At 44.1% G+C, this 25,000-nt stretch overlaps 2 protein-coding genes across 14 annotated transcripts in view; both read left to right on the forward strand.

The window, feature by feature from the left end:
* dtnba (dystrobrevin, beta a) overlaps positions 1–2,965 on the forward strand; it is a 24,450-nt gene extending 21,485 nt beyond the window's left edge. For all 8 annotated transcript variants that reach the window (XM_047161031.2, XM_053677415.1, XM_017455341.3 and 5 more), the window contains one exon: positions 1–2,965. This exon is cut by the window's left edge and continues 381 nt beyond it. The gene's annotated coding sequence lies outside the window, so the exon portion shown is untranslated.
* A 5,808-nt stretch (positions 2,966–8,773) lies between these two features.
* dnmt3aa (DNA (cytosine-5-)-methyltransferase 3 alpha a) overlaps positions 8,774–25,000 on the forward strand; it is a 54,551-nt gene continuing 38,324 nt past the window's right edge. For 3 of the 6 annotated variants that reach the window (XM_017455202.3, XM_017455220.3, XM_017455211.3), the window contains exons 1-2: positions 8,776–9,079; positions 18,188–18,389. In XM_017455202.3, the coding sequence (XP_017310691.2) occupies positions 18,309–18,389 (81 nt within the window). In that variant the 5' untranslated portion in view covers positions 8,776–9,079; positions 18,188–18,308. Of the gene's footprint in view, positions 9,080–18,187; positions 18,390–25,000 lie in introns of all 6 variants that reach the window. The other 3 variants (XM_017455184.3, XM_017455193.3, XM_017455249.3) reach the window with 3 other exon arrangements.

Raw genomic sequence — 25,000 nt, forward strand, 5'->3', positions numbered from 1 at the left:
GGACTGCGGACGAAGGACGAGGAGACGTTTCCGAGTGACGGTTCGGAGAAAGTTTTGTTGTTCGGAGAGAGTAAAGGAATGAAGGAGGAACGAGGGATGAGTTTGGCGAAAGGAGAAAGGTAATGAAGGTGACGTGACGAGTGAGTCGTGCAGGTGGCTGTTACGTGGTTCGGGAGAGGATTTATCGGCGTGCGCCGTGTTTAAGGAACGCGACGGAACCGTTTTGTGCTGTTAATTTATTTTTATTTTTGACGTGTTTGTGATTTTTATTTATTTTTCGTCGGACAGCTTCTAAGCTCTCGCAGGTGTACGTGTCGGAGGAGGTCTTCATGATCGTGAATCTTTGGGCTCCAGGCAAAAATGAAGCCTAGTTGCAGACTGAATTATTATTATTTTTTTTTATTAGTCTAGGACTAGACTTCGTCTGCGTTCCGTTCGGGATCGAGCTGTTTCAGTGGGCAGCATGTTAGCAGGAAGTCAAGACCGGTAGGCATCAGCGTCACCGATCGTGGTTATCTTTACTTGAAAATGGATTCTGATGTAGTGGCAGCTAATTTTTGGTGCTGAACACGACTAGACTACTCTTAGCGTGCTTTCACACCTGTTGATCCGTTTGCAGAGTCTGAATCCGAGCCGAATTGATTCTTTTGCCGTTTGGTTTGGTTTCACACTTTCGTTTAAGTGTGAAAAACGTCGTCTGAGGGGCGTGTACGTAGGGCTGAAGATGTCCTTTTTACCAAGTACCCAAGCATGGAGAAGACGGAGCCGGCGCCAAATTAATGACTGTATTTCTTTTTTATTTAAAAATTTTTTTTTTTAGAAATAAGCAGTTTAAAACGTTTCAGTGTTTATTCTCTATTTTTATTTATTCTTCGGTCCACATGGTATTTCTGCAATGCTACAGATCTGTCTCGGATCGAAGCATGTTTGATTCACTTCGGGCAGAGAGTCGATTCAGAGTCGAATCGCTTTCTCTTTCTAATTCACTTCATGCGGCGAGTCGAATCGTTCTCTCACTAGCGTGAACCCACTGCATGGAGTCGAATCACTTTCTCACGCGAGTTCACTCAACACGGCGAGTCGATTCAGAGTCGAATCGCTCTCTCGCCCGAGTTCTCTTCCTGCAGTGAGTCTCCGCGTGCTCGAAAAAAGCAAAGTCATTTTTAGCAGCAAGCGTTTTTGCGGGAACTTTTTCGAATTGCTAAAATATTGAACATGCCACCTTTATCTGCGTAGTACGCATAAATCCCACCGGCCTCGTGTTTTGGAACGCGGTGTTTGGAAAATGAGCCCTTTGAAGTATCTGATCATGGATTCACTCCTTTTCGCTCGAGTTTGTGTAAATATGGAAAGTTATAGATTTTAGTTTTATAGAACTTATTTTAGGTACAGACGTAAAGAAGGAGGACAACGGCTGAATATACAGTACGTATACTGTGTCCCGTACCCATGATGCCTCTGTTTGTAGTTTTCATTTAAGCACTGTTTGTAGTTGCGCGCACACACACACACACTAACACACATTTTATGTATATAAAATATATATATATAATATATATATTTTCATATATATATATATCTCTGAGTTGCTGTGTTCTTTTTATACAGGTGTGTGTGTGAGTGAGGGCATAATTCTGGACTGTCACTATAATGAAGCTGCCTTTTAATACCCGAGTCTCAAGTGGGATTGTGGGAAATATTTAGTATTTTTAGCCTTTACCTGTTTTTGAAGGGGGGGGGGAGAATCATCGCACATAATTCTGTCAAAATGTCTTGCGGTGTTTCGTGTGTGTGTGTGTGTGTGTGTGTGTGTGTGTGTGTTCTCGGTTTATAAAAACAGCTGCACCTTTTTTTTTTTTTTTTTGTTCTTCTCTTTTCAGTATAATCTTGCTGTGTTTTCCACACACACACACACACACACACACACACACACACGAGGACCTAAAGCTACCCTTAACCTCCGTAATCAAAGAGGAAACTTAGGAGGTTTCTGTTTGTTTGTTTTAAATAAAAATGTCTTCACAAGGGCAAACTTGTCGGGTAATCCTGTACTTATGGGGACATTCAGTCCTCACTAAGATATAATTCCGTGTAGGAGGTTGTCTCTTTGTCTTGCGAGCATCCCCCCCCCCTTGCCCCCCCTTGCAATTAGCCAAAAAACAACAGTTTCCGCTTTTCGTTTGTAATACGGTTCGCTTGTTTGGCGTTCGTGTACATCAATGAACGCGTTGCATTTTTTTTTAGTGTCATCTTAAAACTAGACAGTCTGTTAAATATCATCTTTTTATTTACCTTTCCTTTACATTTTTTTTTTTTTTTTGGTTGCACAGATTATTTTAATCCGGAAACGAAATCCCAACTCTGGTTAAAATGAATCTCATCCTCTGAATCCAACGGAGAGGAAAACGTGCCTCTGACGGAGATTTATATTATTAAACGGAGTGACGAGTAAACGCAGGCTGGTTAAACGAAGGCCGCTTTTAGTAACAGCTGTTTGAGAATCCTCTTTTTTTTTTTTATGCTTTATTCACATACTTTTCCTTTGTGTGGTTGTTAAAAGTGCTACAGGTCCCTCGTGGTGTGCTTCAGACAGCGTGAAAATAACTTTTATTCTCTGACCGGAGACCCGGACACTTTATTTCGGTGAGAGAAATGACCTTTGCGATAGTGGAGTGGAAAATAATAAATAATTTGTGCTGTTTCTTCTGTAATTTTCGCCTCACGTTATGATTAAAAAAAACAACATCTAAAACATATTTCTCCCAGTTTCCACTGTGAGTGCTTTTTAATGAATGGTGTGTCTATGATTGCCTATGAGTGTGTGTGTGTGTGTGTGTCAGGTTCGGGGGCTCATGGTGCCGGTAACCATCAGTTTTGTCCTCGTCGAGTGTTTCATTTCAAACGACTCGAATCTGTCTCTGATTTTTCAAACGTATCAAGAATAAACGTTATTTTTAAAAGGAAATGTTTGGGTCTCTTTCTCTTCTTAAGCTGTTTGAGAATTTCATTCTTTTCTTTTTTTTCTTTTCTTTTTACCTAACCTACTAGGTTTAAATGTTTTTTATAATTTGCTTGTGCCAGTTGTATACGGCGTCTTTACTTTAGTTGTCCGTTTTATCTCCGTTCCCAATATCGCTGTGCAGAGGTGTGAAGTATTTGGCCAGCAGGGGGCTCACCCTCCGCCAGCAGGGGGCTCACCCTCCGCCAGCAGGGGGCTCACCCTCCACCAGCAGCTAACACGCACTCTAGTCCAGATACTCCACACGCAGAAGCCCAACAGTGTCCTGACTAATCTTATTCCAGACTTGAGGAGATGAAATAATTCGCTTATTCGGCTTGAAAATATCTGATAAGTGGATTGCGTGCGCTGAGAGAAAGAAAATAGAATATATTTTATTCTTTAAAAAAATATATCCATAATAATAAAAAAAAAGTATAATAAAAGTGTATAGGAAACCTACATATCGTGACGCATAAGTGTTGCAGTCAGGATGCAAGAGCCACAGTGACTTCACACAGGAAGTATAAATGAGGTAAGTGCTGTATAGTTCAAGTAGAGAAGGGTGTTGGTCGTTAATTCGTGCAGTGACATTTTTAGAATTAAAGCAGCAGTGTGTAAAATTGTCTGTGAGGTGAATTGCAATATAAGCATTTATAAACCAAATCCTCTTGTCTCTCTTATCCCTGTGTGTGTGTGTGTGTGTGTGTGTGTGTGTTTGTGTGTGTGTTGCCTTTTAGAAAGCAGAACAGTGCTGTTATGGATGGGGGCGGAGCTTCTTTCAGGGCCAGAAAAATACAGCTTGAAATGAAACAAGAAAGCGGATTGGTTGCATGTCTGTGTTGCAACTCGGAGTGATTTTAAGGTTTGTGTGCTTTGCGTTTGAAATTAAAAAGGGGGGGGGGGGGGTAACGGGCATGCGTAAGGATCTGAGCCAGAGCGTCTCTAGAAAGCGGCAGGTCTTGTGGGGTGTTCACGGTATGCGGTGGTTAGTACCTTAGAGCTCTTGTGGAGTCCGTGCCTCGACGATTCTGAGCCGTTTTTATCCATTTACAGTTACATTTAACGTCGTCGCTATGAAGTACAGCTATAAACAGTCATCCACGGTTTTTCACGGCGGAAGACTTACTGTTGCAAGGCGCTGACGCTGGAGACTCCTTCCGTGGTTATTAAATAAACGTCTCTAACGGAACCGCCGGCACGCGCGGGTAAAAGACGTTTTGTCGTTGGTTGTTTCGGTTTCCCTGCTCGGCGTCTGGCTAATGAGTGAACGTAGAAGGGGGGGGATTTATTTCTGAGCTTAAACGAGTGACTCCGGGGTCAGGGATTCAGCTTGACCTTTGACCCCTGTGATCGTAAAGCTCGTCTTGCTCACGGTGAGGAAACCCGGTTGTATTTGCTCTCTGTCTGTTTAGGATTCTCCCTAGTAACACAGTGACCTATTAAAACGGGCTCGTCAGGTGATTCACATGCTTGACTGAGCTCACGTGCGTGTGTGTGTGTGTGTGTGTGTGTGTGTGTGTGTGTGTGTGTGACTGTGCTGCATCCTTATCTTTTTCTGCCACAGGTGTAACGTTAATGAGTCTCCGGAGACGTTTCCGAGCGCCGCTGTGGGCTCGTCTGTGCCGCGCTCTTCACGTCACGCTCATACGTTCTCGCAAAACAACATCTTCCCTCCAGCGCTCGAACACCACCGACACCTAGTCTTTAGTCTTAACGTCGGAGGCATCTTCCTTTCCTGGCTGTTATTCCTCATCACGCTGTACGATATCCGAGTAAACCTTTCCCCGCTTTCTAAAACCGACTGCGCGGGGACGCCCGCTCTCGCCGTGTCGGATTACCGCGTTCAGCTTACGCCGTATCGACATTTTGAACGTTCTTCAAAGCCAGCTTGACGTAATGAGGATACGTTTCTGTCCGTCAGCACGCTTTCGTTCATCGCCGTCACCGCTGGCGTATTTGCAGCTCTTCGGTCAGTTTGCCGTCGTCCTATCGGTCAATTTATTTATTGATTGATTGATTGATTGATTTAAAGACCAGCATCTAAATTGGTCACGTCATGCGCACCGAGGCGTGCGACAGCAAAAAAAAAAATAAAGGTGCTTCCTTCGCAGAAACGTACAATCCAACAATTCACAATCTATAAAGGTAGCTGAGCACTGGGATGTTATGGAGGCGGCCATCTTGGATAACCGGAATAAAGTGATTTTTTTTTCTAAAATGGACGACCTGAGAATGAGTTTGTTCGTCTCACTGCGAACAAAGATGGCCGACGTGACGGTGCGGAATCGTTTCGTTAGAACCGAAGTGTTCGCGGTAGCGTTTACAGAATAGTCCTTATACCGGTACGTCGAGCTCACTCGTGAGGAACGCTGACGTGTTGTATGCAGATGACTGATGACGTAAGCAGAACGTACGCCTTCTCTTTAATCGCAGGTCTACCGCCGGAGACTCTTCAGCGCATCAGCGGACATGACATGCTTGGGCTGAGATTTGATCAGGATCTGGTGTCGTACTAAATCTTAAAAGAAGGCTCCGCAATACGGTTGCGGATTATTCCGTGGGATGATTGTGTTTCAAGTAAGAGTATGAAAATCGTAGCGTTTCCTCGGGCACCGAAAACGCGCCCCGATCCGACGACTGCGCTTGGATTAAAGGACCGAATCCCTTTAATCATCCGGGGCGCCGGACGGTGATAGATCGAGTGCGACGGAAAGGTTTTAACTTTGTTCTGAGCTCCGTAACCAGGGGGTTATTCGAGTGCACCATCAATTGAGACTAAACTGATGACCTCTGACCCCTGCGCTGCAACGAGACGGGGGAAAAAAATAATAAACGGCGGAGGGAGAGCGAGAGCAGAGATGGATCGAGGGAAAACGTGTATGTGAGGGGTGTGTGTGGTCAGGCGGCCATTTTGGCGAGACGCCAACGCGAGCAGGCGACATGGAGTGCATTTTAATGAGAGCGAGGCGAGCTGAAGACTGTGTGTGTGTGTGAGAGGGAGAGAGAAAGTGGCTGGGATCATGGTGTGTGTGTGTGTGTGTGTGTGTGTGTGTATAGTCAGGTACACTGTATGTGTTAACGTGTATTAAAGAGACAATGAAGCTCGAACGAAAGTGACATAATTTGATACGCGGCCTAATCAGATTACTGTATAATTGGAACAGCTGTATGTGTGTGTGTGTGTGTGTGTGTGTGTGTGTGTTAAAATAGCCCAGCTATGGTTTACCCAAGGACACATTCCAAATCTGCTCTCTTTCCCTTCCCCATTCTTCCTTGTTAAGCCTTCCTGTTTCAGTTCCTCCCTTCCTGTTCATTTCTTCTCTCTCTCTCTCTCTCTCTCTCTCGCTCTCTCTCTCTCGCTCTCTCTCTCACACACACACACACATATATATATATATATACACACACAAAATTCTGAGACTGAACAGAGCACTGTTTTCTATTCACACAGAGGAAAACAGAAGGGTTACGGAGGTGAAAGGAGAAGACATTACGTGCTGATTGATGTCGTCATGATGTACTTTCATGTCTAGTTTGTGTTCTTAAAGGAAAAATGACTTAAAACGTGTCCTTCAGCCACGCCCCCGCCCCGCCCCCGCCTTATTTTAAAGGAAACCTCGACACTCGTGGAAACTTTAAGCGTTTCGTACCCACAGTTCCGCTCCGATCGTGTAGCGGTGGGATTCTCTTCATCTCCACATAACCAGAGGTCGCGCTGCAGCGGCGCTTTGGTCCTCTTCGCCGCGTAACGCCGCAATGCCTTCTGGGACTTCGAGTCCAGCGTAAAAAATATCGAACGGGAAAAGGCGGCTCTTGTTTGTTAGAGACGCCACCTGAGATCGCCCGGACGTTTTTACGTATTAAACACCATCGATACCGTTCACAACGTCCTCCTACGGCGTCAAGAGCACCAGAGTCGCGCGTATATCCAAATAAAATAAATAAACGCTTAACGTGACTCAGGCTGGAGTTTGCCTTGAAGAAAGTCCAGTAGAAACCGGTCCGCTCTAACAAAAACGTCTTGACGGGGTTTAATTTCTTCATCTCAGCTGTGTGTGTGTGTGTGTGTGTGTGTGTGTGTTGTCAGAGGCAGTAAGTGGGTCACTCCGAGCTCAGTGGAGCCATTTTGGATCTCAGCTGCGCAGTACTAGTGTGTTAGGGAGCACAAAGGGAAATGGGGGCGATGATAAACGACGGCGGCCGAGCGGCTCGCTGGACAGCCGACGCCTTTTCATTTCGAATCCCGGTTTAAGATCCGCCCGTCGTCCTGTACGCAGTGCGTTATAGCCAACGCTCGGCGGCGTGCTGTTTTAGGAAACTAATCAACGACGGGGTGGTGCGACGGCGCGGAGTGACCGTTCCGACCCCGAAGCTGACGTTTTTTATTCCTGTTACGCTACTGCAACTTGCCCTCAATTCGGATTTTGGACTTATTTTTTAAAGAATGGCGTTGTACTTTTTATCCGTTTACAGTTACATTATATGTCGCTTACGCTATAGCAGATATAAACGGTTGTTCCCTCACCCTCATCTTTTTTTTTTTCTCTCTTCAGACAAAAAAACCCAGCCAAAACAACGTAGCCCGTCACGTTACCGAGAAACCGCGAAGAAATTCGTAAACTCGTCGACTGATACGAAGCTCCGACACTGGAGACTCCTTCCTTCCGTGCGAAATAAGCATCTCCTTATAGAACTTAACATTTACCAATTAAAAAAAAAACTTTATGTAGAAAGCCCCTCCCTTATGGGGAAACACCCCCCCCCCCCCCCCCCCCCCCTATAGAAACCTTCATAGAATTTGTAATGGTTTTAATGGGAATTATATCAGTTTTAATGGAAGCTGTAATGGTCCCTGTGGGTCTCTACTTGTAATTTCTTGCCTTCTATTGGTGGCATGTCATGTCTAGTGGATACCATTAAGGACCTGTAATGGTTATAATCGTTAGCCGATGGTTTGTAATTGTATTTGTAGTGGAAACCATTAGCATTTCTATGATGGTTTCTATTGTTTTCTTTTCATTCTTTTTTTCCCCTTTCTTTCCAGCAGAGCTGTGAGTGAGCGGTTACTATAGAAACGCTAACTTTTCCCAATTAATATCTGAATCCCAATCCGGGCTGCTGTTAGAAAATTACGCTGAAAAATACTTGTCCTTGTTGTTGACGCTGAGCGAACGAGGGAACACCTTTTCTACCTCGACCGTGAGTCTTTAAAAAAAAAAAAAAAAAAAAAGATTTAACGTACGTAATTGGGCCTTAAGACGTACTTTAAATGTACTTTGAAGCTTTGAAGCGAATTCGAGGAACAGCTCGTACACCTGCGCTGGTAAAATAAGCGATGCGTATGAATGATACGCAACATGTCCCTCTTGACGGTACCTCCTCGGAGACGACGACGCGGACGGTTTTAGTCCCTTTAATTCTGGTTCTGTGTTCAATTTAATGTCATTTTTCCCAACAAGAACACGACATTCTCAGGTACGCATCGCTCGTGTTTTACCTCAGAGACAGTGCGGTGTTGCTAATACACACGGTTTGTTTATTTATTTATTCACTTTTTATTATTATTATTATTATTATTTTAAATGACGGATCTCTGCCATGTTGAACCACTTCCGTTATCGTTATGTTCTCCATTTTTTTTTCCGTTATTTTTTTTTTCTTCCAAATTTAAATATCCTGCTCGAGTCCTTCGCTCGTGCGTCGGATTTAAACCGCCACTGCGTTCCAAACCGTTACAATTCCAAAATACGTCAGCATCAACACACACACACACACACACACACACACTCTCTCTCTGTCTCTCTCTCTCTCTCTCTCTGCCTCTGCCGCTCTCTCTCGCGCGCGCGCTTTTCCCGTGATGTCACGAGCACCGACGACGACAACGACTCTCCCACCGTTTTTAGGACCCTGCGGAATCTCTTCCGGTCTGACGTCCTCTGCGGCGGCGCGTGAGAGCCCCAGTGAGCGAGCCACCGGGGCCGGAGTGAGAGAGAGAGCGCGGTAGCGAAGGGAAGACGGGACGGGGCAGCGCGCGAGCGACTACCGGAGGGGGGCTCAGGCCTGGGGCCGGCGAAACGGGTAACGTTTCACATCTTTTTACTTCTCTCTCTCTCTCTCTCTCTCTCTCTCTCTCTCTGTCTCTCTCTCTCTCTCTCTCTGTCTCTCGCTCTCTTTTTAAACCGCGTGCTAATTCCAAACCGAGCGCCGAGCCGAGCCGTGGCGCGCGCACTAACGGTGTTGCGTATGTCTCAGGGATTCGCCGTTAATTCCCCCCTCAGCCTTCACGAGTCACCTTCGAGAAAGGAATAAATAAATAAATAATAAAAAAAAAAACACTCAAAGACTGATGATCAAATGAAGGTCGCGAAGCTTCCGATTCGCCCTTAGTGGAAAATAACCGGAGCTCGGTGACGTTTTTCCCCCCTCGCGCGGAACTTGGTAGATAGATAAATCCCTCCAGCGCCGAATTAAACACCTCCGGCCGCGTCCCAATCCGAACACTGCTGTACTACACGCCGGGTCTCCTCATGGTGGCGTCCTGATTTTGACAAATCTAGTACGCAGTTTGAGACGCAGCCCCGGCGGTGTTGAAGCAGGACATCATTCAGTGTTTGTGTAAAGGCCACTGAACACTGCAAGAGTGTGTTAAAGACTTAATGTCTTGAAGTAACACCCACAGGGTTGCATAAATACTGTATACAACACTGTAGGTGTTAATCCAACACTGTGTGCAACCCTGTAGGTGTTAATCCAACACTGTATACAACCCTGTAGGTGTTAATCCAACACTGTGTGCAACCCTGTAGGTGTTAATCCAACGCTGTATACAACCCTGTAGGTGTTAATCCAACACTGTATACAACCCTAATCTTGTAGGTGTTAACACCTACAACCCTGTAGGTGTTAATCCAACGCTGTATACAACCCTGTAGGTGTTAATCCAACACTGTATACAACCCTGTAGGTGTTAATCCAACACTGTGTGCAACCCTGTAGGTGTTAATCCAACACTGTATACAACCTTGTAGGTGTTAATCCAACACTGTGTGCAACTCTGTAGGTGTTAATCCAACGCTGTGTGCAACTCTGTAGGTGTTAATCCAACACTGTATACAACCTTGTAGGTGTTAATCCAACGCTATGTGCAACCCTGTAGGTGTTAATCCAACACTGTATACAACCCTGTAGGTGTTAATCCAACACTGTGTGCAACTCTGTAGGTGTTAATCCAACACTGTATACAACCCTGTAGGTGTTAATCCAACACTGTATACAACCTGTATACAACACTGTAGGTGTTAATCCATCACTGTGTGCAACCCTGTATGTGTTAATCCAATGTTGTATACAACCCTGTAGGTGTTAATCCAACAATGTGCAATCTTGTAGGTGTTAATCCAACACTGTATACAACCCTGTAGGTGTTAATCCAACACTGTATACAACACTGTAGATGTTAATCCAACATTGTATACAAACCTGTAGGTGTTAATCCAACACTGTATACAACCTTGTAGGTGTTAATCCAACACTGTATACAACACTGTAGGTGTTAATCCAACACTGTATACAACACTGTAGGTGTTAATCCAACGCTGTATACAACCCTGTATGTGTTAATCCAATGTTGTATACAACCCTGTAGGTGTTAATCCAACAATGTGCAATCTTGTAGGTGTTAATCCAACACTGTATACAACCCTGTAGGTGTTAATCCAACACTGTATACAACACTGTAGATGTTAATCCAACATTGTATACAAACCTGTAGGTGTTAATCCAACACTGTATACAACCCTGTAGGTGTTAATCCATCACTATGTGCAACTCTGTAGGTGTTAATCCAACACTGTATACAACCCTGTAGGTGTTAATCCAACACTGTATACAACCCTGTAGGTGTTAATCCAACACTGTATACAACCCTGTAGGTGTTAATCCAACACTGTATACAACACTGTAGATGTTAATCCAACATTGTATACAAACCTGTAGGTGTTAATCCAACACTGTATACAACCCTGTAGGTGTTAATCCATCACTATGTGCAACTCTGTAGGTGTTAATCCAACACTGTATACAACTCTGTAGGTGTTAATCCAACACTGTATACAACCCTGTAGGTGTTAATCCAACACTGTATACAACCCTGTAGGTGTTAATCCAACACTGTGTGCAACCCTGTAGGTGTTAATCCAACACTGTATACAACCTTGTAGGTGTTAATCCAACACTGTGTGCAACTCTGTAGGTGTTAATCCAACGCTGTGTGCAACTCTGTAGGTGTTAATCCAACACTGTATACAACACTGTAGGTGTTAATCCAACGCTGTATACAACACTGTAGGTGTTAATCCATCACTGTGTGCAACCCTGTATGTGTTAATCCAATGTTGTATACAACCCTGTAGGTGTTAATCCAACAATGTGCAATCTTGTAGGTGTTAATCCAACACTGTATACAACCCTGTAGGTGTTAATCCAACACTGTATACAACACTGTAGATGTTAATCCAACATTGTATACAAACCTGTAGGTGTTAATCCAACACTGTATACAACCTTGTAGGTGTTAATCCAACACTGTATACAACACTGTAGGTGTTAATCCAACACTGTATACAACACTGTAGGTGTTAATCCAACGCTGTATACAACCCTGTATGTGTTAATCCAATGTTGTATACAACCCTGTAGGTGTTAATCCAACAATGTGCAATCTTGTAGGTGTTAATCCAACACTGTATACAACCCTGTAGGTGTTAATCCAACACTGTATACAACACTGTAGATGTTAATCCAACATTGTATACAAACCTGTAGGTGTTAATCCAACACTGTATACAACCCTGTAGGTGTTAATCCATCACTATGTGCAACTCTGTAGGTGTTAATCCAACACTGTATACAACCCTGTAGGTGTTAATCCAACGCTGTATACAACCCTGTAGGTGTTAATCCAACAATGTGCAATCTTGTAGGTGTTAATCCAACACTGTATACAACACTGTAGATGTTAATCCAACATTGTATACAAACCTGTAGGTGTTAATCCAACACTGTATACAACCCTGTAGGTGTTAATCCATCACTGTATACAACCCTGTAGATGTTAATCCATCACTGTATACAACCCTGTAGGTGTTAATCCAACTCCCTGTGCAACCCTGTAGGTGTTAATCCAGCACTGTGTGCAAACCTGTAGGTGTTAATTCGTATGTTGCATTTACACAAACACTGTATGATGTCTTTAATCAACACCACCAGGCTGCGTCTCAGGACACCACCATGACGAGACACAATTTGTTGTACAGACAGCTCGTAGGTGTTAATTCAATACTGCCCGAGTCTATTAGACACCGAACGTCTTCATGCAACCCTGTGGGTGTTAATTCATTGCTGTAAGAGTCTATTAGACACTGTCTCATGGCCAGCCCGTAGGTGTTAATTCAATACTGTACAATCTATTCAATAAATTCCTTAATACAACGCTGTAGGTGTTTAATTAAACACTGTAAAAGTCTGTTCAACACTCAATGCCTTAATCCCACACTGAACTAACTGACTCTTAGTGTTGAATGAACACCTGTACATTTGCGTGTTGTACCGTCAGTGTTCTGATCGTTATATCGGTGTTATTATCGTGGTTAGGTGTCGTGTAGTCGAGACCGTTACACAGGAGTGTGTAGGGAGCGTGAGTGAGCAGCCTGCGGATTTACACCGTCCTCGACTTTAACGTATCGATTTGACGTAAGTGCTCCTAAGCTCCTTAAGCTCGGTTATTAGTGCTCATGGCATTACGTTAGAAGGACACGCGTCTTACGCAGATTAAAAACATCCGGCTCTGTCGAGTTCAAGACCCCCAAACTAGGGGTCATGCGGGGCCACTTGATTTACAAACGGAGTCATGAGAGAACCTCCTCTTTAATTTTAATGATTGTATTTATTTATCTGTACAAATTTAGATCACGAATATCGCTCTAACTACGAAGTGAGAGCGCTGCTATTTTTCTGAAACGATGTTGGGAGTCAACGTTCATCCATCTACCGCCGCTAGTTCCTAGATAAACAACCAAAGGTCTTGAAAACGAACGTGAAAATACGGAAAATATCAATCGGGGATAATAAAAAAAAAACGTAGCGTGGCGAAGGCTTGGGTTCGCGGAAAATTCGTAAACGTGCATTTGTGCAAAAAGTTTGGTAACTAGCAAAATATTAACATATCTAAGGAATGTTGATATAAAAAAAAAAGTTATAGGAAAACAATCAGTGTTTTACTTCACTTGTACCACAGCAATTTCTGACATCATGCGTGAAATCCATTTAACATTGTTGATCGTCCACGAAACCAACAAGTTGTTCTCACCTACGTTACATCAGCTTCATACGACAGTCCGTTCCGGTCCACGAATTCGATCGGTCGAGCGACGCTCCCAGATTTTTCGATGACTCCGCTCGTCTTGTTCGCCGCTTTCTAGTTCAGGACCGTTACTATAGCAGAGTTCGTGAAATCGTTCCGTGGGACGTAGCAGACGGCAAGATTTTTAACGAGTGTAACTTTTGACCTTAGAATATAATAAAAGCTCATCAGATGAAGGAAGGAATTTTACTGGAAGCGCCTTTAACGGGAACGTAGCAATCGACGTGAGATAGCTATCCAGCTAGTCGACACGCTATGAAGTTAGCGTAGCTGTTTCGGAAAATCCGTTTTCACGATACGACGGTTCTGTAAACAGGAAATTAATATCGTGTATCTGATGTTTCGGACACAATGTGGCCAAATCGTTTGTTACTTTTTGTTCCTCTAGTGAATATAGATACCGAAGAAGCGTCACTAACTTTATATTCCGTATAAGTGTACAACTTGCTGGTGCGATATTGATTAAAGGGGTCGTAACGAGATTTTTCAGGTTTTTGTTCATGCATGTAGAAGCTCTGCAAAGTCCTGAAACTCATATTTTCCGGCTGTACACGAAGGCTACCCCTGAGAAATGGGGCGATTCCCACTTTGCTCGGACAATCTTGCGCTTCTGAATCAAAACCTGTAAGTGTGTGTGATTATTTCATGAAGTATCTGCTATTCACTGTTCAAATGCCGAGTTTTGTGTTGTGGCTCAGTTGTAGACCTCTGCTAGCTAACGTGCTAGCTAAAGTTTGCTAAGTTGCCTGAGTTTTTTTTTTTTTACCGTTTGTTTGTATGTTGGTGGTCTGACAGATACATCGATTGTAGCTGCTGTCGTGATTGTATCTTGAAACGGTTTATATCAATTGAATATCTAGATTTCTACAATCCTAGTGTCTGCAAACTTGCTTCCGCTCGATCATCCACGCGTTTTCCAGATCGGACTCGAACTGACAGGAGCTCAGAATTGCTTTGGAGGCTACAGCTAAAGCTAAGGGGTGATGCATTTCTGACGCAGTTGTAGCTTTTGGCCAATCACGACGCAACGGGTCAGCTGGCCAATCCGAGTGCTCTGGGCTTTACGGGAAGGAGGGGCTTTGGAGAAATCGGAGCGTTCCTAACACTGGAGATTCCTTCCATAACCGCTCAGTGTTTTCCTCACAGACAACATATCAGACCCCAGTCTACTGATTTCTAGATAATGTCCTGCAGGTGTTTGTTTGTTTGTTTGTTTGTTTATTTATTTTAACTTCCTACACTGGAACTGATCGGGAAGATCCTGTTCGCAATACGGTGTGTCATGTAAACCCCAGCAGCGCCGTTTAAACCAACAGAATCAGGCTACAGGTTCCTGCTTGCCCCTGCAGGGGTTTCCATGCCACACCTGTCAGAGACGGTTTCACACCGAGGTGTGTGTAGTGTGTAAAGGATATGCGAGTACATCAGTCTCACACACACACACACAAAGTAAAAGCCGTTTACTGTATGTTGATGCTTTGAATTAATACGTTTTCCTTTAATACGTACAAATTAAGCTGAAAATACTTTTGCATTTTGGCATCTGGCTAGCTTTACATATGTTTCTGTTTATGTAAATGAAGTAATTTTTTAAAAAAAAAGTAAAAAAAAATGTACGATTTTTTTTTTGATCAATACTGTATAATCACATGAAAATACATTTTACTTTGTATTTTGCTTTAATTTTCTAAATGAAAGCAACCACATATATGAATAAATTGCTACAGTATGTTACATCATTACATTTATATTATATTAAATATAAAAGTGTTATAATCATAAATCCTTTATTCTTACATCGGAGATGTTGTCATTGTTTTCTTGACCGAAGTCAAAAACGCAGCACTAGCGTTTCCACTACAGCAGAGACCATGAGATTGGAGTTAGCGGCCTATGCTAAGTGTAACTACAGTGTCACTGTAGTCACATGGAGTGTTTTCTTGGCAATTTAATAACACATCTGAGGGAAATGTTGATATTCCAGACACTTTTGTTCTATTTATTTATTTATTTATTTATTTTATAGTTTCACTCTACATTTCACAATCTAAATCTAACTATATATTTAAAAAAAAAAAAGACCAAGTAAAACAAAACTGTCCGGAATATCAACGTTTCCCTCAGATTTGTTATTAAATTGCTAAGGAAACACTCCAGGTGACTGAAACGACGCTGTAATTACACTTAGCATCGGCCGCTAAGGAAAGAGCTTTAAGGAAATTCTGAATTCTTTCAAGAGTACAATGACATCATCAACTGAAATCTGAGTGAAATGTTGATATTCCGGACAGTTCATTTTTATCTTTATTTTTATTGTGTCTTTAAAAAAAAAAAAATCTTTATATAGTTGATTTAGATTGTTCAGAAACATGACTAGCCAGCTCTGGCGTTTCCCAGATATAGCGGACAGCACGAACACTTTCTTAGCGGTTGATGCTAAGCATGTAATTTTAATAATGTCTTTTTATCTTCTTTTTTTTTTTTTTTAAAGCAGTTTACTAATAAATCTGAGGGAAATGTTGAAATTCTGGACAGTTTTGTCTGTTATTTTATTTTATTGTTGATACGTTGAAATTGTCAATATAAAAAGAACAGCTAGCAAAATCTTAAGCCTCATATATATATATATATATACACACACATATAAAATATAAACATGCGGATTCATTCATGTGGATTCAGAACAGAATGAACTGATTCTAAGGAAAACTACTGAGTAAATTCCGTGTCAGCATACGGTCTTAGCATACTGCTGCATTCTGTGTTAGCATACTCCTTGTGTTCTGTAAACCCTCAGCTTCAGACGTGGCCTCGTTTACCGTCTTTACCCGTAGATTACTTCCCCATAGCTCGAAGTTCAGTCTGCTAGAACTTGTGGAAGTTCACTTAGCGGTTGATGCTAATGCTAAACGTAACAGGTTTAGCCTCAGTTTATGCTAAACGGGCGTTTCCAAGTTGCACGGATCACGTTTTCGACCTCATATCACCACACAACCTGTTAAACGGTCACAACTACAGAACGATAACATTTTCAGACATCAGTTTCCTTTAACTTCTAGATAGATACAGCTAGCAAGATGATCAGCCTCTTGGGTACGAATTAGCTAACGGGCTAGCCGAACGCGGTGTGCGATAAGAATACGGACGCGACAAACGAGAAGTTGGCTAATAGATTTTTTTTTTGTTTTGTTACAACACTAATCCCAAAGAACTGACGAACCGAATTGCGACATTGTGGATTTTTTTCTTTTTGTTTGTCTTTTTTTGGACTTCTGTGCTCTCAGCGAATGCTGCAATGGAATTCCGGGAAGGAAAAGTCACAAATTGAATTGTGCAGCACTTGACGTTTGTGCGCTAACAGTCTGATCAACGCCAGCTTTCAGCGTCCAGGATTCTCCACGCTAGCCTAGAGAGGTGCTGTAGTTAGAGCTGAAGTACGCAGCGCAGCTCAGGATAGAAACTGGCAGCAGTTCAGCGAGCGCCATGTTACGCAGGCGAGTCCCACGCGGGAGGCCTTTCACAGCGGCTCTCCGTTCTGCCTCTGCCAGGACTTGCTTACTTATCTTCATTCCTCTCTCCCGCTTAAAAAAAGAAAAAAGAAAAAAAAAGTGCTGACCGCGCAGCCGACAAGATAACGATGTTAAAAGACTCTCCTGTTTCGCTTCTACATAAAGCGTGTTTGATTGACGGCCAAATTGCCTCCTTTGTAGACGATGAAAAGCCTCTGTGGAAAACCCCACGTCGTTTTCCGATCGTCTTGTGTCCGGAGTACAGCCGCTCGAGGACACGTTTAAGACGTATTAAACAGCGCCTAGCGAACGATACGTCCGTGTTAAATGACTGCTTTGGATCGGTCGAAGCGGTTGCGCAATAACACCGTCTCGACAAAGTAAAGCTGCATCCGTGCGACTCTCCAGATTGACTCGAACGAGTCGCGATTCAAAAGAATCGGATTTGATTTGGCTAATTTGATTCACTTAAAAGAATCGCCCGGAGTCAGGATTCGCACCAGAACGCGGGCTAATCTGTCTGTCGCTTGTAGTTTGTCTCTGGCTGCTTTTGTTTTGTTGTGCGTGCGCGTGGCCTGTTCTGGAGGGAAAACCAACGCAAAAGTAACTAGTTAAACACAAATTAAAAACCGCGCTAACCGGTGTGAAACGCTGCGTTTACGCCATGTCGGAATCACCGTAATTCCCAGATGACGACCCGGACGTTCTACTTGGCGCCGTTCACGTCCTCGGACTCGGAGTTATGCGTTGGTATATGCCGAAACGTTTGTTTACTTCCGAGTTAATCTTGCGTTATTAAGACGTTAATAACGTCTTAATAAGACAGAGCTGTTTGAAGATTCCTAGTTGTAAAGTCGTAATTACGAGCTGTATGAAGACGCGAGCGCTTTTTTTACAATCACGGTAATTACGACATGGCAGCTAAAATCGTCCGTTCGGTTTACGTGTTACGTGCTCAGCTTCGTACTAGCTTCGTTGCCAGATTACATTAGCAACAATCTATGCTAGCTCCTTCCAAGCTTCACTTGTTTCTTCGTAACGTCTCTATACACGTTTAATGAGACGTCGTATATGACGGGATGAGACGAAACCACCACAGTTGTAAGTTTTTCCTCAGTTTAAAAAAAAAAAAAAAAAACCCTAAAATATCGGACCGTAATCGTTCGAGACGAGCGTTCCGCGTCCCGCCGAATATTCGAATGATAATTAGCTCTTCGTTGACGGATACGTTTCACATTAATTTTTTTTCTTCCGTAGGGAGAAGGAGGATCTGAAGGACGGAAGGTGGATCGGCAACGTCGCCCCCAGAATAACTTTCTTTCTCATCCGCGTTCATTTCTAAATGCATCGCAAGTAGTCTGCAAGCGTTTGGTTTTCGATGATGCCGTCCAACGCCGCCGCTCCGACCCCCGAATTCAAAACGTCAGACGTGGACTGCGACGCAGCGGCGAAGAAAACGGTGAGTCTGTGTGCACGAGCGTAGACGAGTGTGGGTGTAAGTCTTGGCGCAGACACACACACACACACACACACCGCGCTGCAGGATGCTGGAACGAACCCGACTTGGAGCCGTTTGCGGCGGAGAAGGACGAATGAGGGACGATGTGGTTTGTCCTGAAAAGACTCCACCATACAGGAAGTGTGAATTATTGATACGAGGCTTTTTGCCCAAATAGCGGACGAGTCTCGGGCTACGCGGCATAAAACACAGAAAATGGACACCTACTCTGTTAAATATTAACCCTTCTGGTGTGGAGTTCAATCGTGCAGATAATTAAGTTTGTGGGGGATTACCCCACCCCTCCCCCGCTCCCCCGCCCCTGCTCCCACCCCCACCCTGAAACCCTGACGATTTCACACGGACATTGTGGCTCGGCGTTTAAGACTTCGGGTTGGAAAAAGAGTCGAGGAAGTTTCGAGGAAGTTCCTTAAACCGTTTAAACGCATCTCGTTTCCGTTCCTTTGGATAAAAGCGTCGGACAGACGTAATCGGCCGCGCTTTCTGGGTGGCAGGTGCGCGCTCTCTCTGCCCAGCCAATCGCAGCGAGACTAGCCGATTCCGGGCGTCTGTGAGTTAACGTATTAAACTTTGACTGTGACCAATCAGAGTCCGGACTTTAATAGGACTGCGGTAAACAGTAACGGGGATCGTTGTGGGGAGTTTTAATCGGTCTCGTGTTTTAACACCAGGCTGAACTTTAAACTGGTTTTAAACCGAGATGCGCCTAAGCACCACCTATTAACCCCGTCCAGACAGGCCGAGGCTCCGAGCGCATGATCCGTGAGCGTGTGCGAGCACGCTGTCTCCGACCCACGCGGCCACGCTCGGCTCGGCTAATTCCTTTAACACGGAATTCCGAAACGCGACGGACAGGGCCGTGTTAACCGTGCGCACTTTACCCACAATCCTCTCGCGCGGCGCTCGGGGCCGTGTTTAATTTCCTGTTCATGGCCACTGGAGTGCTTTTGGAGTTGAGTTGAGGCCATAGAATTACACACACACACACACACACACTTACTAGTTTAAGCATCATTTCCCTGATGGACTCTAAAAACCCATAATTTGCCCGACCAAATGTCAGGTACTTACCAATTTATCCACTGCTCACCTGGGATTTAAGCACGGCCTTCACACACACACACACACACACACACACACACACCTGCGCAGGTAAGGAGAAACTGAGCTCTGACCTTTACAACCTCACATCCTCACAACATCTCAGCGCAGAGAGAGAGAGAGAGAGAGAGAGAGAGAGAGAGAGAGAGAGAGCGAGAGAGGAAGAGGTGAATCCGGTTCTGATCTCTGCTGGACACGGTCTCGTTGTCTCTGAAGCAGAATCTGATCTCAGGTCAGAGAAATACACTTTTTAAAATATTTTAATTCATAATTTGGTGACATGCGGTTGGGTTTATATCTCCGTTTCTGTTTAATTGACCAAAAATGTATGATTGAATTATTTATTCACAAATCGGTTGACTGCTTATTAATTTAGTTCAATTCTAACGATGACGATTAAACCATTTAAATGTGTTCAGTTTTTGATCGTGTGTGTGTGTGTGTGTGTGTATATACATATATATATATAAATATATAAAGTGTTGTTATTATTAAATAATTCAAATAGATATCGATGTATTATTTCGTTATTGACATGGGTGAACATGCACGCCGCTGTTATTGAATCAAAAATCCGTCGTGATCACGGTTTCTGTGATTGAATCCGGAGGACGGACTTGTTGGGAGTATCGCACGTGTGCTTGGAGAAGGCAGTCGCGCCGTCCTGTTCACCGGACGAGAGTCGGGCGAGAAACGGACGCTGTGACGGTTACGAGTCCGCCGCTCGGCGTCGAGCCGAGCCGAAGAGACGGGGAATAAAGCGGGGCCGCGGAATTCCGGATTCTGATTGGTCAGAAGGTGTTGATTAATTCTCTAGATCTGCAGCTCTGACAGCAGCGCACCGGTTCTGAAACCTTATCTAATCTGCTTTAGGCTACGTGTATGTACGACGATCATGGGCTGTAGAAGTTTGCTGGAAAGTGTGTGTGTGTGTGTGTGTGTTTTCACTATTGTTGCTGTTATTCTCTGCTCTGGTTACGCGCAGCGGCGTGGCCTCGGTGAACTCTGGGAAGGTTACCCCGGGGCCTCTGCGCTGTAGTATTTATGGCAGTTGTCAGCTAGTGTTTTATTTGGCACAGATAAGACTTATTATAACCTGAACTCAGTACACACACACACACACACACACACACACACACACACACACAGAGTGCACACATCCTGGCATGGTTCTCATACACGCACACCTTTGCATACAAAGAGTGCACACTCATCCTGGTGTGGTTCTCATACACACACACACACACACACACACACACACACAGCAGCTTCTTTCACTCTGTGCCAGATCTGCTTATATAAATCAGACCAAATGATTTTTGAAAACAGATTTTCCTCAAACACGAGCGAGACTTGGCCCGGATTCGGCGTGTTAAAGATGTTTACTTTAGCGGCAGAGGGACGCGTCGTGTTTGGCGCGGCGTGCGAGTCGTGTTTGCACTACACTAATGTGCGGTCGGGGTAATACAGCCCGAGCGACCCCATAAATCCACACGCCGCAGCTCTCACGGCTTCAAAAACGAGACGAGCGGCTGGACGCCATCCGAGTTTGGGTTTAATTCGGGAATCCTCCGTCTCCTTCAGAGCCGTCGAGCGAAACGAACAGGGGAAGAAGAAGAAAAATCCTCCGAGGCGTTTATCCGTCTGGCGCTCGCTCGGATTCTGAGGAAGAAACGAGTCTGAGCACAGAGACGGGGGGGGGGCGGTACCTGAAGCGGCGGGGCGGGGGGGTAAGGGGGGGGGGTAAGAGTGGTAATAAATCATTATTTCCTTGCTTTAGATTTAGTTTTAGTCTCAGGATGCGTTCACATTACTGACACCAATCTGATTTGTGCTTCTAGATCGGATACAGAGCCAAAGAGTGGCCATGCGATGCGACACGAACGGAAAAACGGTCAGATCGGAATTCCCAACATCAACCCCCCCTCCCCCGCCGGATATATCGGAGAATTCCCAGCTTCCCAACGTAGCACCCAAAGAATATATCAGAGAGGACAGATCGGACATGTACAGGATATCGGATATCGTTGTAACCGGATTTAGTAAAGGAGTCTATTTTCATTATTGGGAATGTTTACATAGCGAGAGACTTGACTGTGGTTTTTCTTTTCCTTCAGTAGAATCGAGTTTATTATATTTATACTTGATCACAGTTACGGTGTAAGCGATCCTGTGCGAACGCGAACGGCTGAAGACCTCGACGCGCGCGTGTACTGTAAGAACCGTCGACGAGGAGCCGATCCGGGGGGGGAGACGAATAATGCGAACATCAACAAATTAGTCGATGGGAACGGAAAGATTTGGTGGTTTTTAATAAATGTTTTTTTCCAATTTCTTACAATTTTATTCCTCGGAATTAAATGGAAATGCCGGACGGGAGGTCAGCGTCTGCACCTCAGCTAGTGCATTATTACAGCAGAGGAGTGATTTCAGACAGCCTGAGTGGTGTTGTCGCTGCTCTGTGTGTGTGTGTGTGTGTGTGTGTGTGTGTGTGTGTGTGTGGGGTTGGAGCTTGTATGTGTGTAAATGTGCTTTCAGCTCCAAGCAGAATGAAGAGTGCAGAGGGTTGATGAGCACATAGAGCACGGGCAAGAGAGATATGGTGTGTGTGTGTGTGTGTGTGTGTGTGTGTGTGTGTGTGTGTGTGTGTGTGTGTGTGTGTGTGTGGAGGCCAGCGTAGTGCCCGATCCACCCTGGCACTTCCTTCTCTCTCCCTCTCCCTTTCTCCATGCAGCCGGGTTGCTTGGCAACTGGAACGACCCAAAAATAACCCACACATGACAGAAATAGAGACGGGAGTCATCTAACAAGACACAACACTATCACACACACACACACACACACACACACGATACACTACACAACACTATCACACACACACACACACACACACACGATACACTACACAACACTATCACACACACACACACGATACACTACACTATACTAACACACACCTACTACACACACACACACACACACACACGATACACTACACTATACTAACACACACCTACTACACACACACACACACACACACACACACGATACACTACACTATACTAACACACACCTACTACACACACACACACACACACACACACACGATACACTACACTATACTAACACACACCTACTACACACACACACACACACACACACGATACACTACACAACACTATCACACACACACACACACACACACACGATACACTGCACAACACTATCACACACACACACACACGATACACTACACAACACTATCACACACACGATACACTACACAACACTATCACACACACACACACACACACACACGATACACTACACAACACTATCACACACACACACACGATACACTACACAACACTATCACACACACACACACACACGATACACTGCACTATACTAACACACACACACACACACACACACACACGATACACTACACTATACTAACACACACCTACTACACACACACACACACACACACACACGATACACTGCACTATACTAACACACACCTACTACACACACACACACACACACACACGATACACTACACTATACTAACACACACCTACTACACACACACACACACACACGATACACTGCACTATACTAACACACACCTACTACACACACACACACACACACACACGATACACTACACTATACTAACACACACCTACTACACACACACACACACACACACACACACACACTACACTATACTAACACACACCTACTACACACACACACACACGATACACTACACTATACTAACACACACACACACACACACGATACACTACACTATACTAACACACACACACACACACGATACACTGCACTATACTAACACACACCTACCACACACACACACACACACGATACACTGCACTATACTAACACACACCTACTACACACACACACACACGATACACTACACTATACTAACACACACACACACACACGATACACTGCACTATACTAACACACACCTACCACACACACACACACACACGATACACTGCACTATACTAACACACACCTACTACACACACACACACACACACACACGATACACTACACTATACTAACACACACCTACTACACACACACACACACACACACACACACACACAATATATATTTAGAACTTAACTTACATATAGTTATACTTCCCTACAGAGCTGTGAAAAAGTATTTGCCCCTTCTTGATTTCTTCTGTGTTTGTGTATATCTTGTACTAAATAGTTTTAGATCTTCAAAATGCAACATAAAACAAAGCCACCCTGATTAAACACACGATACAGTTTTTATTTATTTATTTTACTAAAGCAAAAAAAAAAAGTTATCCAACACCTATCACCCATGAGAAAAACTAATTGCCCCCTTAACCTTAAAATCTGGTTGTTCCACCTTTAGCAGCAATAACTGCCACCAAACACTTCCGATATCTGGAGATCGGTCTTTCACTTACTTCTAGGACTAGGACTTACTCCTACGCTTTGGATCGTTGTCTCGATGCATAATCCAGTTGCACCGTATTTCTCTCAATTATTACAAGTTCCCCAGGCCCTGAAGCAGTAACGCATCCCCACACCATCACACTCCCTCCACCATGCTGGACCGTAGGTATGACGATCTTTTTGTGGAATTCGGTGTTTGGTTCACGCCAGATGTAACGCGACTCCTGTCTTCCAGACAGTTCCACTTTAGACTCATCATCCCACAGAACGTTCTCCCGAAACGTTTGAGGATCATCAAGTTGTGTTTTGGCGAAAATTCAGACGAGTTTAATGTTCTTCTGGGTTAGCGGCGGTTTTCACCTCACCCCTCTTCCATGGATGTCATTTTCCCCCAGTGTCTTCCTGATAGTGGAGTCATGAACAGTGACATTTATTGATCCGAGAGACTCCTGCAGGTCCTTTGATGTTGTCCTTGGGTCTTTTGTGACTTCCTGGATGAGACGTCACTGTGCTGTTGGAGGAATTTTGGAAGGTCGGACACTTCTGGGAAGGTTCACTACTGTGCCGAGTTTTTCCGTTTGGAGATAACGGCTCTCGCTGTGGTTCTTTGGAGTCTCAGAGCCTTTGAAATAGCTTGGTGACCCTTCCCAGACGTACTGATGTACTTCAATCACCTTCTTCTTCATCATTTCTGGAATTTCTTTCAACTTCGTTATAGTGTGTTACTGCATAAGACCTTTTAACACACCTACTATGCACACGCAAACACACACTATACACTAACACGTACTATACACACACCTACTATACACACTATATACACACTACACTAAACACACACACACACACACTATACTCCCTGAGAAACACGCCTTCTGCCCTCAATACAGAATTGAAAACAAAAACATAGGTCTGTGTGTGTGTGTGTGTGTTTAGTGTGTGTGTGTGTGTTTAGTGTGTGTGTTTAGTGTGTGT

The sequence above is a fragment of the Ictalurus punctatus genome, chromosome 2, assembly GCF_001660625.3.
Source record: "Ictalurus punctatus breed USDA103 chromosome 2, Coco_2.0, whole genome shotgun sequence".
Lineage (NCBI taxonomy): Eukaryota > Metazoa > Chordata > Actinopteri > Siluriformes > Ictaluridae > Ictalurus > Ictalurus punctatus.